This window comes from Haliotis rubra, unplaced genomic scaffold, assembly GCF_003918875.1.
Source record: "Haliotis rubra isolate DU_JTF1 unplaced genomic scaffold, ASM391887v1 Scf478, whole genome shotgun sequence".
In the NCBI taxonomy this organism is placed as follows: domain Eukaryota; kingdom Metazoa; phylum Mollusca; class Gastropoda; order Lepetellida; family Haliotidae; genus Haliotis; species Haliotis rubra.
The window spans coordinates 449,138-462,590 of NW_025767166.1; the positions used below are offsets into that span (position 1 = coordinate 449,138).

The 13,453-nt window shown below is 42.1% G+C and overlaps 1 protein-coding gene across 3 annotated transcripts in view; it reads right to left on the reverse strand.

The window, feature by feature from the left end:
* Nucleotides 1-319: 319 nt before the first annotated feature.
* LOC124290932 (E3 ubiquitin-protein ligase CBL-B-like) overlaps nucleotides 320-13,453 on the reverse strand; it is a 63,135-nt gene continuing 50,001 nt past the window's right edge. For 2 of the 3 annotated variants that reach the window (XM_046727780.1, XM_046727779.1), the window contains 3 exons: nucleotides 10,307-10,403; nucleotides 5,631-8,576; nucleotides 320-5,306 (listed from right to left, as the gene is read on the reverse strand). In XM_046727780.1, the coding sequence (XP_046583736.1) occupies nucleotides 8,342-8,576; nucleotides 10,307-10,403 (332 nt within the window). In that variant the 3' untranslated portion in view covers nucleotides 320-5,306; nucleotides 5,631-8,341. Of the gene's footprint in view, nucleotides 5,307-5,630; nucleotides 8,577-10,306; nucleotides 10,425-13,453 lie in introns of all 3 variants that reach the window. The other variant, XM_046727778.1, reaches the window with a different exon arrangement.

Genomic DNA, 13,453 nt, shown 5'->3' on the forward strand with positions numbered 1-13,453 from the left:
CTTGTTAACCAAAAAACAGACACGTAACTCAGTCACAGCTATGAAGTAGACTTGTCTAATGTTGGAATCCCGAGATCAGTCTTGGTGTTGAGTCCAATCAGTTTGTAAACCCTTTAAACCCCAATACAGACACGTAACCTGTCACTGCCACGAAAGAGACTTCTAATCTAATGTTGGAATCCCAAAATCAGTCTTGGCGTTTAGTCCATTCAGCTTGTAAACCCAACAACAACGCGTAACTCTGTCACAGCTACGAAGAAGACTTGTTATCAAACGTTGGAATCCCAAGCAGATAAAAAAGAAACAACAGAAAAGGGTGAATGGTTTGAAACATTTATGCATTTTCTTTATACATGCATGGGAGCCGTGAGCGTCGAGAGGCCACCCACAACTTCATGTACAGCAGTCAAGCAGGATGGGTGGCAGGATGAACAGCCCTTCACACAGTACCCTCCGTGAACACTGGAGATAACTACACATACACCACACTGGCAATATACACATTTATACACCACTTTGTGGCAAAGGTTTGCATAACAGTGGTAGGTGGATTTGAAAAACAAATTCCACAAACTGCCATATTTGGACCTAAACCTGAACATACTTAGCACTTGGTGCCCACATTAATTTCTTTGGATTACATGAAGGCCGTATCACATTTTGTGACAACATTTGATTGTATCCATAGTGACAGGATGTGGAATATGACAAAGCTCAGGTCGTGTGGTTGGAGGAGTGATGCTGGCTGTTCAGGGCATGTTAGACATGAGACAGGTCGTGAGAACACTGCAAGCGGGGCAACCAAGGGGCAATGTATTAAGTACAGCTTCAAAAAAAAATGACACACACAGTGATGAAGCTTCAGAAAAGGCCAACAAAAAATAATTAATTAATTTGTAACTCAACCTCTCCTCATTTTCATATTTCATTTTGACAGGATTAAAAAAACAAACATAAAAAGTGCCATAGAGCAATAGCTCACTTAACTGTATGCAGCAGTATTGAAAAACAAAGTTGTTGTCTACCTTGATATTTATATTATCAGCCTATATAATGCAAACTAACACTAAAACCTACTGAAATGACCAAAATATTTTGTCATTATACAGATATAAAACATCTGACAATTTCATAGAAGTTAACTCAGCACAGTAAGCATTTGGAGAGTTTTAACAGCACTGTCAAAACAAGGCCCAAAATTAAGAACAGAACATGTCTCACTACTAGCTACCAGGATAATTAATGTCATTACATTTTGGACAATAATAACTGTATATGGTCATATATAACTGTTTCAAAATGGCTGCCATGGTGGCCATATTGAAAGATTGGATTCAAGCCACTTAAACATGTTCAGGTATCATCAGCGGTGGGAATAAGCATGAGAAGTTATAGTATGAGGAGAGGAAGTTTACAGAAGACACCGGACAAGCTGACTATTAGACACTTGCCATTCAATCAGGCGAGCTGGAAAGAAGAAGATTTAACTAAAAACACCTCCTCCTTCACTATACTGATCAATTTTCATCATAATGAAATAATTAATTCTTTGTGGCCAGAGATTAATGTCTGTGAAAAAACATAGTTTGGCTGGAAATCCATTACCCCTTCCTAACTCTTCCTCTCCCACACAATCTCTGTACCCAAACCCTTTATAATTTTCTATATAGTGGAGGAGAAACAATGTTCCATGGCTGACCTATCTGTTTCAGATAATCTGCTGGGACAGCCAACTAACCAAACTCAAGTGCCCCTTTAAATGTAGTTATGCACTATTTCACAATTTGGTGAGAGCATTGTAAAAAATATGTCAAACTGATACATTCATTTTCCAGCCGAACTAGTTTTAACATCATGAACAATTTGAAATGTATCCAAGACAATGAGATTGAGTCAACAGCCTCCATGAATGATGCTTGCGTATGTACAGGGAAGTGAGGACAGTGAACTAACATTGTACACAGGGTATACACAGTTGTATATGTACAGGAGAGAGAGAGAGAGTACTGCATGGAGGGAAATATGAGCCGTACCACCCGGTAGAAAGTATGTATATAACAGTGGACATATCTTAGAAAAAAACAACAATATACATAGCACTGTCAATACAGTCATACAATAAGAATGGGATCAGCCTGTGAGCCAGCATATAAACAACAATAACAGACTCAATGGTCATGTACACCAATGAAAAAAACAAATCCTATGAAAATATGACCTTAACAGATCACCATACATTAGGTATGGCAGGGGATACAAACATCAAGCCGTCACAATAATAGTTAAAGCTGTGATAAAAAAATTACAAAATATACTTTAGCTAAGAGGGCATGCCTTGTGTGTCACATATGTTCTAAGTCAACTGTATAAAACATACACACTCCCAATTGTCCTTACTAACTAACTGGTATCAATGGTCCGAGGCTCAAACCTGAACTGATTAAGCCAGATTCCACCTGATTCGGTAATAGCTGGGGCACTTCAAGCAGAAAATTCAAGGTCATAAACACTAGGTCAAGGTCATAAGCACAAAGATCAGTTAGCACAAGGTCAAGGTCATAAGCACTTGGTCATGGTTTCACTGCAATGTAAAGGCCAAATTGTTTGAAGCTTTTGACAAATGGAGCATAAAATAACGAATGTATTGACTAAATTAAGTCATGACACAAATCAAAGTATTGAAGACATTAGCAATGGGGAAAACACTACACAATAGTAAACAATAAGAAAAAGATTGTAACATTGTATGACAGTTGTTGTAAACATATAGTGTTAAGTGTGGGCCTGATAACAGCCTACAGCACCAGATGCATTGTCCGACAATGTCCAGAATGAGAAAACACAGTTAAGGTAAATAACACCAGCTCATGGCTATGACGGATGTGCTTGTAACTGAACTGTTTCATGCTACTGTGGACAGTATTTCATATACTACTCAAAATAGTCAACATCCACAACTGGAAGGCTGTGCAATGCCCACCAAACATGACAGATCAACTTGTCATATGAAAATACTGGACATTTTTCAAACGTTGGTAGTATATATAATGGCATGGTAGTTTGTGTTTGTCGAACCTTAGTGATGCAGGTCAAAGAGGTTTATCACTGGTGAAATGAACCAGCACAGGTATGGTACAGACAAACCAGTGAAAATATGCAGGGTGAATGTAGGATTTGAACCTAGGATCACAGGCTCATGACTGTGGGACAATACACAGAAGTGCAGAACCTTATTCCACTGGGTACCCTTTGCTCTGTGAACACTGGTGTAGATACTGCTGGTGTGAGTGCAAATAATACTCAGGTTAACATGTACAAGGAGGAAGATATAGCTTGGGCCGTTGATGGCTGACTCAACTACCGGTACTTATTATACACTTTGATGTTTAGTATTTCTCATGAATATACACATGTAACATATACAATATTCCCAGGAAAATATAGATTCATGCTAATGATGCTTGCAATGAGGGCCTTGTGTGTATTAAATTGAGTTAGTTTTTAGGGTAGCAGTATCTGTGACACATCTGTCATACACTGAGTATACAGCCAAGTTAGGTAACTTCACCTTCACTTGCATTGCTGCTTGGCTAAGAAACTAAGGATATCTCACAGATCCTTTTAGATCAATATATTTGATCAAACAGAAGCATATTGTTATTAATCAAAGGTGACCAACATCAAAGAGGGATGTTATCTCACAATAATTATTTCATTTACAACATTTAAATATGGATGATAAATGCTAGTTTCCTTTCTGCACCACGGTATCATAGGCCACCTTCAACAGTGGAAACTGTACCTGCTTCTAGCAACACCTGATGGAGCAAGCCCAGTTGATAACAAGTGGTAAATAACAAATACAAATAACTTATGACTGAAATTGTGAAGGTAATCATGCTGACTCTGGTCAAGGGACAGAACTCTGCCATGACGCACCAGTATTTCAGGACGCCATGTCAGTTGATCTTCCTGGCACAGCAAATGCAAATCACGATATCGAAAATATAATTAGTCAGTACCATTTTCCTTACAAGCAATAACATAGAGCAATATTTCAACAACTCTATATTTGGGAAGGGTTAGTACACAACTGTTATTTCACACAAAATGTAAAATGTAAATTGGTTTTGGATTTTGTTTTTTCAGGGAAGGTCATGACAAATTTACAAGGGCTTTGCAATGGTCATCCAGAGTCAGTGAGTTTAGTTTTACGCCGGGGTATATTCCAGCAAATATCACGGCGGGGACACCAGAAATGGGCCAACACATTGCACCCATGTGGGGAATCGAACCCGGGTCTTCGGCGTGACGAGCGAACGCTTTAACCACTAGGCTACCCTACCACCTGGGTCATCCAGAACATGACAACAAGCATGATGGAAGGACCATACAACCCCACTAAACTACCCCCCTGGGATAAATGCCCTCCCCTTGATATGCAGTTTTCAAAATATTTTCCATTGTTCACCTGAGATAATTTTGATTCCTTTATTTCTTAAATCTGAGTTCAATCTACAGTGAGTGAGTGATTGGGGTTTTATGCCGCTTTTACCAATATTCCAGCTATATCACCGCGAGGGACACCAGAAATGGGCTTTACACATGGTACCCATAAGGGAATCGAAACCAGGTTTTCGGCATGACAAGCGAACACCATAACCACTCGGCTATCGCATTGCACAGTCACTAGTGTCCATTGTAGAAACGTGAGACCAATACAAGCTGGAGAGGTACATATGACATGAAACATTGCCAGGATCATATCACCCCAGGTACCTGATCTAGCCAGGTAGGTCTAGACACTGTCTGATGACTGTCATGCAGTGTACGAAATAGCCACTGTCCCACTAGCCCGTGGCTAGTAAAAACCAATCGGGTCAGTCAATATCCTTAGTCACTGGCCCGACTGGCTAGTGAATTTTCATGGGGTCATTTTGCAAATACATTACTCTCTCAAACTTTTAAAGTTATAATACACTTTTAAATCATGCAAGATTATGGCCTGATAAAAATGTTCATCATATTAGCAGCTTAATGATGAAACCCATGTCTACATTCAAATTTCGTGCAAGTGAATTATCTTGTGCCTGGCCCTTATGCAGTGAGTGAGCATGGTTTTAAGCTGCTGTTAGCAATATTCCAGCAATATCGTAGAAGGGGAGACCAGAAAGGGGCTTCACACATTGTACCCATCATGAATCAAACATGGGTCTTTGGAGTGACGAGTGAACGCTTTAACCTCTGGGCCACCCCATATCCCTTGCCCTTGTACAGACTCCAGTACTATGAAGTTAAAGATGCTCCTACTTATGGAGAGAGCGGAAGGGTGCAGGTTTGATCCCCGACCGCGTCATACCAAAAGACGTTAACATATGGTACTTGTTGGTCCCTGCCTGGCGTTCGGCATTAATGGGTACAACAAGGACTGGTCGGCTCAGAGTCAGTATAATGTGTCTGAGTGGGGTATTCATGCTTCACTGCGGCATGGTATCTCAGTGGGCTAGCACTATAAAACCAGCTTAAGTCTGGGCTAGTACAAGCAGCCGCACATACACATACACATTCATGCAAGTCGTCATATGAGCGAAATATTCTCAAGCACGACGTTAAACCCAATTTCACCTCACCTACTTATGGAAAATACCTTTCTGCATTTGTTGATGACCAAATAGTTATCTTTAGTCGAGGTGTGGGCCATAGAAGTTGAGAAGAATTCTCTGTTAAATTAATACATCCTTAGTGAAGGTATCTGTACATCCTATCAGATAACACACTTCAGTGATGTATAGTAAAGATGTCCCTAGAAAGATCTGCTCCATCAATACATTCTTAGTGAAGGCATCTGTACATCCTATCAGATAACAGACACTTCAGTGATGTATAGTAAAGATGGTCCCTAGCAAGATCTGCTCCATCAATACATCCTTAGTGAAGGTATCTGTACATCCTATCAGATAACAGACACTTCAGTGATGTATAGTAAAGATGTCCCTAGAAAGATCTGCTCCATCAATACATCCTTAGTGAAGGTATCTGTACATCCTAGCAGATAACAGACACTTCAGTGATGTATAGTAAAGATGTCCCTAGAAAGATCTGCTCCATCAATACATCCTTAGTGAAGGTATCTGTACATCCTATCAGATAACAGACACTTCAGTGATGTATAGTAAAGATGTCCCTAGAAAGATCTGCTCCATCAATACATCCTTAGTGAAGGTATCTGTACATCCTAGCAGATAACAGACACTTCAGTGATGTATAGTAAAGATGTCCCTAGAAAGATCTGCTCCATCAATACATCCTTAGTGAAGGTATCTGTACATCCTAGCAGATCACGAACACTTAAGTGATGTATAGTAAAGATGCCCCTATCAAGATCTATCGATACATTCTTAGTGAAAGTACCTGTATATTCAAACCTAACACAGACACAGCAAGTATGTACTGGATCAACTGGGCAACTGATCTGACCGACATTTACAGACATTAGGTGGGTTGTAGATGGAAGATTGTTTACAAAGAAACAAGAACAAACATGTCAAAATCTGCAGACAAACTCACGTGCTACTTGCAGGTATTTTGAAGAGTAGAGACACACACACCAAGAAACTTTCACGAACTTTCATTATGAGGGATTATCAGGATTATTCTATAAGCTATGTCACAGAATATGCAATAGATGCAAGGATATCTTGTGCCTGAGAGAACTACATGATAGCTACCTCGAACTTATTGACAGCAGGACAGTTTTGTGGGGATACCTGGAGACAGTTGGGTGGAAGAAACACCAAGAAATTCACCTGTGAAGCTGTCTTTTATGAAAAATCAAGATGTTTGGCTGGGACGTTAATTGTCATGATTACCTTAAGCAGACTACTAAATATTCATGTACACATTTAGCATGAAATGTATTACTAAGATGCCAACCTACAAGCAAGCTGGTCACACTACATTGTAACCAATGTAAGAGCTTGTAAAAGCAACAAAAACAACTTTGTACAAGAGGTCAAGGCATGTTATCAAAGGTGCATCTCGTGGGTGGGTATGCAATTCCAAGAGAAAAACCAGCTCTTGTATAAGGGCATATTTGTCCTAGTGTTACAGGTACAGGAACATGTAATCTGTGGGCATGTCCCAATGTTACAGGTACAGGAACATGTAATCTGTGGGCAGGGCCCAATGTTACAGGTACAGGAACATGTAATCTGTGGGCAGGGCCCAATGTTACAGGTACAGGAACATGTAATCTGTGGGCAGGGCCCAATGTTACAGGTACAGGAACATGTAATCTGTGGGCAGGGCCCAATGTTACAGGTACAGGAACATGTAATCTGTGGGCAGGGCCCAATGTTACAGGTACAGGAACATGTAATCTGAGGGCATGTCCCAATGTTACAGGTACAGGAACATGTAATCTGTGGGCAGGGCCCAATGTTACAGGTACAGGAACATGTAATCTGAGGGCATGTCCCAATGTTACAGGTACAGGAACATGTAATCTGTGGGCAGGGCCCAATGTTACAGGTACAGGAACATGTAATCTGAGGGCATGTCCCAATGTTACAGGTACAGGAACATGTAATCTGAGGGCATGTCCCAATGTTACAGGTACAGGAACGTGTAATCTGTGGGCATGTCCCAATATTACAGGTACAAGAACATGTAATCTGTGGGCAGGGCCTAATGTTACAGGTACAGGAACATGTAATCTGTGGGCATGTCCCAATGTTACAGGTACAGGAACATGTAATCTGTGGGCATGTCCCAATGTTACAGGTACAGGAACGTGTAATCTGTGGGCATGTCCCAATGTTACAGGTACAGGAACATGTAATCTGTGGGCATGTTTCAATGTTACAGTGAGAATAATGTGTTACTTATGGACAGTCCCAGTGTTTCAGGAACATGAACAGGCAATTTGTAGGCGTGTACCAATGTTACAGTGACAGAACTGTGCACCATGCGGGCATGTCCCAAAGTAGGTTATGGTGACAAATACAAAGTAGAAAACTCTCCTCTCCTGGTGTGGCTGAAATGAATGGAGTCACAGCCTCATTCGATATACAGACATAAATACTAACATACTAAAAGCATAAGTGACTCTCTGCCACACGACCCCAGGAACCTGCGAGGGGTAGAACCAGACTGAGGCAGCCTCACTTTGATTGTAGAGTGAGTATAAATTATTTGATTACGACACGTCTACAGAAGAACAGTCTCAAGTCTCATGGCACTCATGTCTCCATCTCTTATCAATACTATCAGTCCAGGCGTATCAAACGTGGCGACAGTGCCCCCTGGTGGTTGGTAGAATCATCACACTCGCTACTGTTTTTCATCGATTGTTTTTAACAAATGTATCCAAAATGTCCTCGGCCATTTTGAGGTTGTTGTGTGACACTCTCAAGGCCTCCACTACTTTGAGTCGATCGTAACCCCGGCCTACGAGTATAGTGACATGCTCCTCGTTTAAACTGCTGACGATTGTCCCGTTGTTTTCCTTGTTCAGGTCTTGGTTCTCTCGCAGACCCTCACGCCGAGCAGGCAGGGGAATATCATTCACATCTCCACTGAAACACACACCAATAATTAACCATACTTGCATGCCAGAGACTTGTACAAAACATAGATCTTACTCATAGACATGCTACAATGTTACCAAATGCATGTTAATATACTCCCACACAGGTTATCCTGTTCAACATTTCAATTTTGTATTTCATTGCAAGTATTGCTACCATGTGCATTCATGCAAATACATGTTGAAGAGTGCTCTTACACCTTCATGTTGTGAGCGAGTGAGTGAGTTAAGTTTTATGCCACACTTAGCAATATTCCAGCTATATGGTCTATAAACAATCGCAACCGGGATACAATGACGTGTCAACCAAGTCAGTGAGCCTGACCACCCGATCCTGTAAGTTGCCTCTTATGACAAGCATGGGTTACTGAAGATCACTTCTATCCCAAGTAGGGGAGATCTCTGTGGTAGGGTAATCCTGTGGGGTGGGCGATCTGTGAGGTCGGCTTGTGATCAATTGGGTAGTGGGGTTTTGGTGGGGTGGGATATCTGTCAGGGAGTTGATTTTCTTGTGTGTGTGAGTTTGAGGTGGAGGTCTGTGACTCTGTGTGTGTGTGTGAGAGAGAAAGAGAAAGCTGTGTGTGAGCTAGGGGTGGAGGTGTGTGTGAGTTTGGGGTGGAGGTGTGTGTGAGTTAGGGGTGGAGGTGTGTGTGAGTTTGATGTGGAGGTCTGTGACTATAGGGGTGGAGGTGTGTGACTTGTCGAGGTGGAGGTGTGTGTGAGTTTGGGGTGGAGGTTTGTGACTGTCGAGGTGGATGTGTTTTGGGTGGATGTGTGTGTGTGTGAGGTGTATGTGCATGAGTTTGGGGTTGATGTGTGTGAGTGTGGGGTGGAGGTGTGTGGTCAATGTGTGTGAGTCTGGGCTGGAGGTGTGTGAGTGTGAGTGGTAGGTGTGGAAGTGTGTGGAGGTGTGTGAGTGTGGGGTGGAGGTGTGTGTGTGCGGTGGAGGTGTATGAGTGTAGGGTGAAGGTGTGTGAGTTTTGGAGTGCAGGTGTGAGTTTTGGGGTAGAGGTGTGTGAGTTTGGGGTGGAAGTGTGTGAGTTTGGGGTGGAGGTGTGAATTTGAGGTGGAGGTGTGTGAATTTGAGGTGGAAGTGTGTGAGTTTGGGGTGGAGGTGTGAATTTGAGGTTGAGGTGTGTGAATTTGAGGTGGAGGTGTGTGAGTGTGGGGTGGAGGTGTGTGAGTTTGGGGTGGAGGTGTGAGTCTTGGGGTAGAGGTGTGTGAGTTTGGGGTGAAGGTGTGTGAGTGTGGGGTGGAAGTGTGTGAGTGTGGGGTGGAAGTGTGTGAGTTTGGGGTGGAGGTGTGAATTTGAGGTTGAGGTGTGTGAATTTGAGGTGGAGGTGTGTGAGTGTGGGGTGGAGGTGTGTGAGTTTGGGGTGGAGGTGTGAGTCTTGGGGTAGAGGTGTGTGAGTTTGGGGTGAAGGTGTGTGAGTGTGGGGTGGAAGTGTGTGAGTTTGGGGTGGAGGTGTGAATTTGAGGTGGAGGTGTGTGAATTTGAGGTGGAGGTGTGTGCACCTGGGGTGGAGGTGTGTGAGTTTGAGGGTGGAGGTGTGTGAGCCTGGGGTGGAGGTTTGTGAGCTTGGGGTGGAAGTCTGTTACTGTGGGGTGGAAGTCTGTTACTGTGGGGTGGAAGTCTGTTACTGTGGGGTGGAGGTGTGTGACTAAGGGGTAGATGTGTGGGGCTATAGGTCAGAGAGGGCTCAGGGTTGCTGTACTTACTGTGGCTGAACAGGAGCTGGCTGTTTGGCCCTTGGCATATGGGCAGGTGGGCAGGCATACTCACTGGGAAGTCGATGTAACTGAGGGGGAACGTTTCCTGTCACGGAGAAAATAGTTCCTGTAAAATGTGAGTGAAGCATAAGGAAAGCATTAAGCAAAGCATGCTGGGTAAGCAAATAAGGACAAGCTCAGGCATGCAACTCAAAAACTGCAGAGTCAAGCATAACAAAAACTCAACATAAGAAACAGAACTTTTACAAAATGGATACTTGGCAAGAAAACAAAGTTAAAAATGTTATACATTTGTACACATCAAAATACAAAATTTCTATGGAGAATTCAATATGTGCAAGAAGACTTCATGTTTTGAAAACATTACATTAAACAAACAAGAGGTTTGCTAAGTGCATGATAAAATCTTCCAGCTATGCTTTGTTGCTGAACCAGTGAGAATACAAGCTGTAAGTTCCCGTTATTTGTCTGGCATTAATGTCTACGTCCTACAGAGGCATTGAGCAGATCCTGAGAGGGAGTGTGTGATGATCACCGTTATGTCTGGTCAATCAGTGCCCAGTGTACAATCTGGACCAGGCAAACCAGCCATCACAACAATGAAGGACAATGACACACACTCAACCAGGGAAGGGATTCCAGGTACTGGGTGAGTCTATGCACCTCCAGGTACTCAAGGCAAACAAACGAGTTTTGTAACTTCTCTCTGAAACCAACCAATACTCATCATGGCTTGCATGGAGTGTGTGGTATCTGTCCGTCCCCACAACCAGTCAGGGATAGACAAGGTTACAGCATCCTAGTACTGCTAATACTGCCTCCTTACTACTGTCAATGGTGTCTTCCTGCACAGCACAGCACTTCCGGGTACCCTGGCTGGTGCTTGGCATAGAGAATATTAACAGGGACTGTTGCTGGACATATCTCAGTAGGGTACCCAGGTTGAAGGTACCACAGTGGGAGACCAGAGCATATCACATGTAATACACAGTAGAGCATATATCACACGCAGGCCTAGGAGTGGTATAATACTTGCACACTGAATTACACAGTAGTGCATAGATCACACATGAAGGCCTAGGAGTGGTATAATACTTGCACACTGTATTACACAGTAGTGCATATATCACACACGCAGGCCTAGGAGTGGTATAATACTTGCACACTGAATTACACAGTAGTGCATATATCACACACGCAGGCCTAGGAGTGGTATAATACTTGCACACTGAATTACACAGTAGTGCATATATCACACGCAGGCCTAGGAGTGGTTCAATACTTGCACACTGAATTACACAGTATTGCATATATCACACACGCAGGCCTAGGAATGGCATAATACTTGCACACTGAATTACACAGTAGTGCATATATCACACACACAGGCCTAGGAATGATATAATATTTTCACACTTTATTATACAGTCGTGCATATATCACACATGCAGGCCTAGGAGTGGTATTATATTTGCACACTTTATTATACAGTCGTGCATATATCACACACGCAGACCTAGGAGTGGTATAATACTTGCACACTGTATTACACAGTAGTGCATATATCACACACGCAGGCCTAGGAGTGGTATAATACTTGCACACTGTATTACACAGTAGTGCATATATCACACATGAAGGCCTAGGAGTGGTTTAATACTTGCACACTGAATTACACAGTAGTGCACATATCACACATGAAGGCCTAGGAGTGGTTTAATACTTGCACACTGAATTACACAGTAGTGCACATATCACACATGCAGGCCTAGGAGTGGTATAATACCTGTGTTGTACGATAGTGTACATATTACACACACATTCTCAGAGTGGTATAATACCTGTGTTGTACGATAGTGTACATATTACACACACATTCTCAGAGTTGTATGATATCTGTGTTGTACGATAGTGTACATATGACACACACACACACACACACACACATCCTCAGAGTGGTATAATACCTGTGTTGTACGATAGTGTACATATTACACACACATTCTCAGAGTGGTATAATACCTGTGTTGTACGATAGTGTACATATCACACACATTCTCAGAGTGGTATAATACCTGTGTTGTTCACTAGTGTACATATCACACACATCCTCAGTGGTATAATACCTGTGTTGTACAATAGTGTACATATCACACACATTCTTAAAGTGTTATAATACCTGTGTTGTACGATAGTGTACATATTACACACACATTCTCAGAGTGGTCTGATATCTGTGTTGTACGATAGTGTACATATCACACACATTCTCAGAGTGGTATGATATCGGTGTTGGACAATAGTGTACATATCACACACACTCACACACACACACACATTCTCAGAGTGGTATAATATCTGTGTTGTACGATAGTGTACATATCACACACATTCTCAGAGTGGTATAATACCTGTGTTGTACGATAGTGTACATATCACACACATTCTCAGAGTGGTATAATACCTGTGTTGTACGATAGTGTACATATCACACACACATTTTCAGAGTGGTATGATATCTGTGTTGTACGATAGTGTACATATGACACACACACACACATCCTCAGAGTGGTATAATACCTGTGTTGTACGATAGTGTACATATTACACACATTCTCAGAGTGGTATAATATCTGTGTTGTACGATAGTGTACATATTACACACATTCTCAGAGTGGTATAATATCTGTGTTGTACAATTGTGTACATATCACACACATCCTCAGTGGTATAATACCTGTGTTGTACAATTGTGTACATATCACACACATCCTCAGTGGTATAATACCTGTGTTGTACGATAGTGTACATATCACACACATTCGCAGAGTGGTATAATACCTGTGTTGTACGATAGTGTACATATTACACACACTTTCTCAGAGTGATATAATACCTTTGTTGTACAATAGTGTACATAAAACACAGAGTCACACACAATAGTGCACACACACACACACACACACACACACACACACACACACACACACACACACACACACACACACACACACACACACACACACACAATCACCTCAGAGTGGTATAATAATGTACGGGAGTGTATACATCACACAGTGGTATAAGACATGAATGACACATCAATAGTACACCACACACAGACAACACAGACAA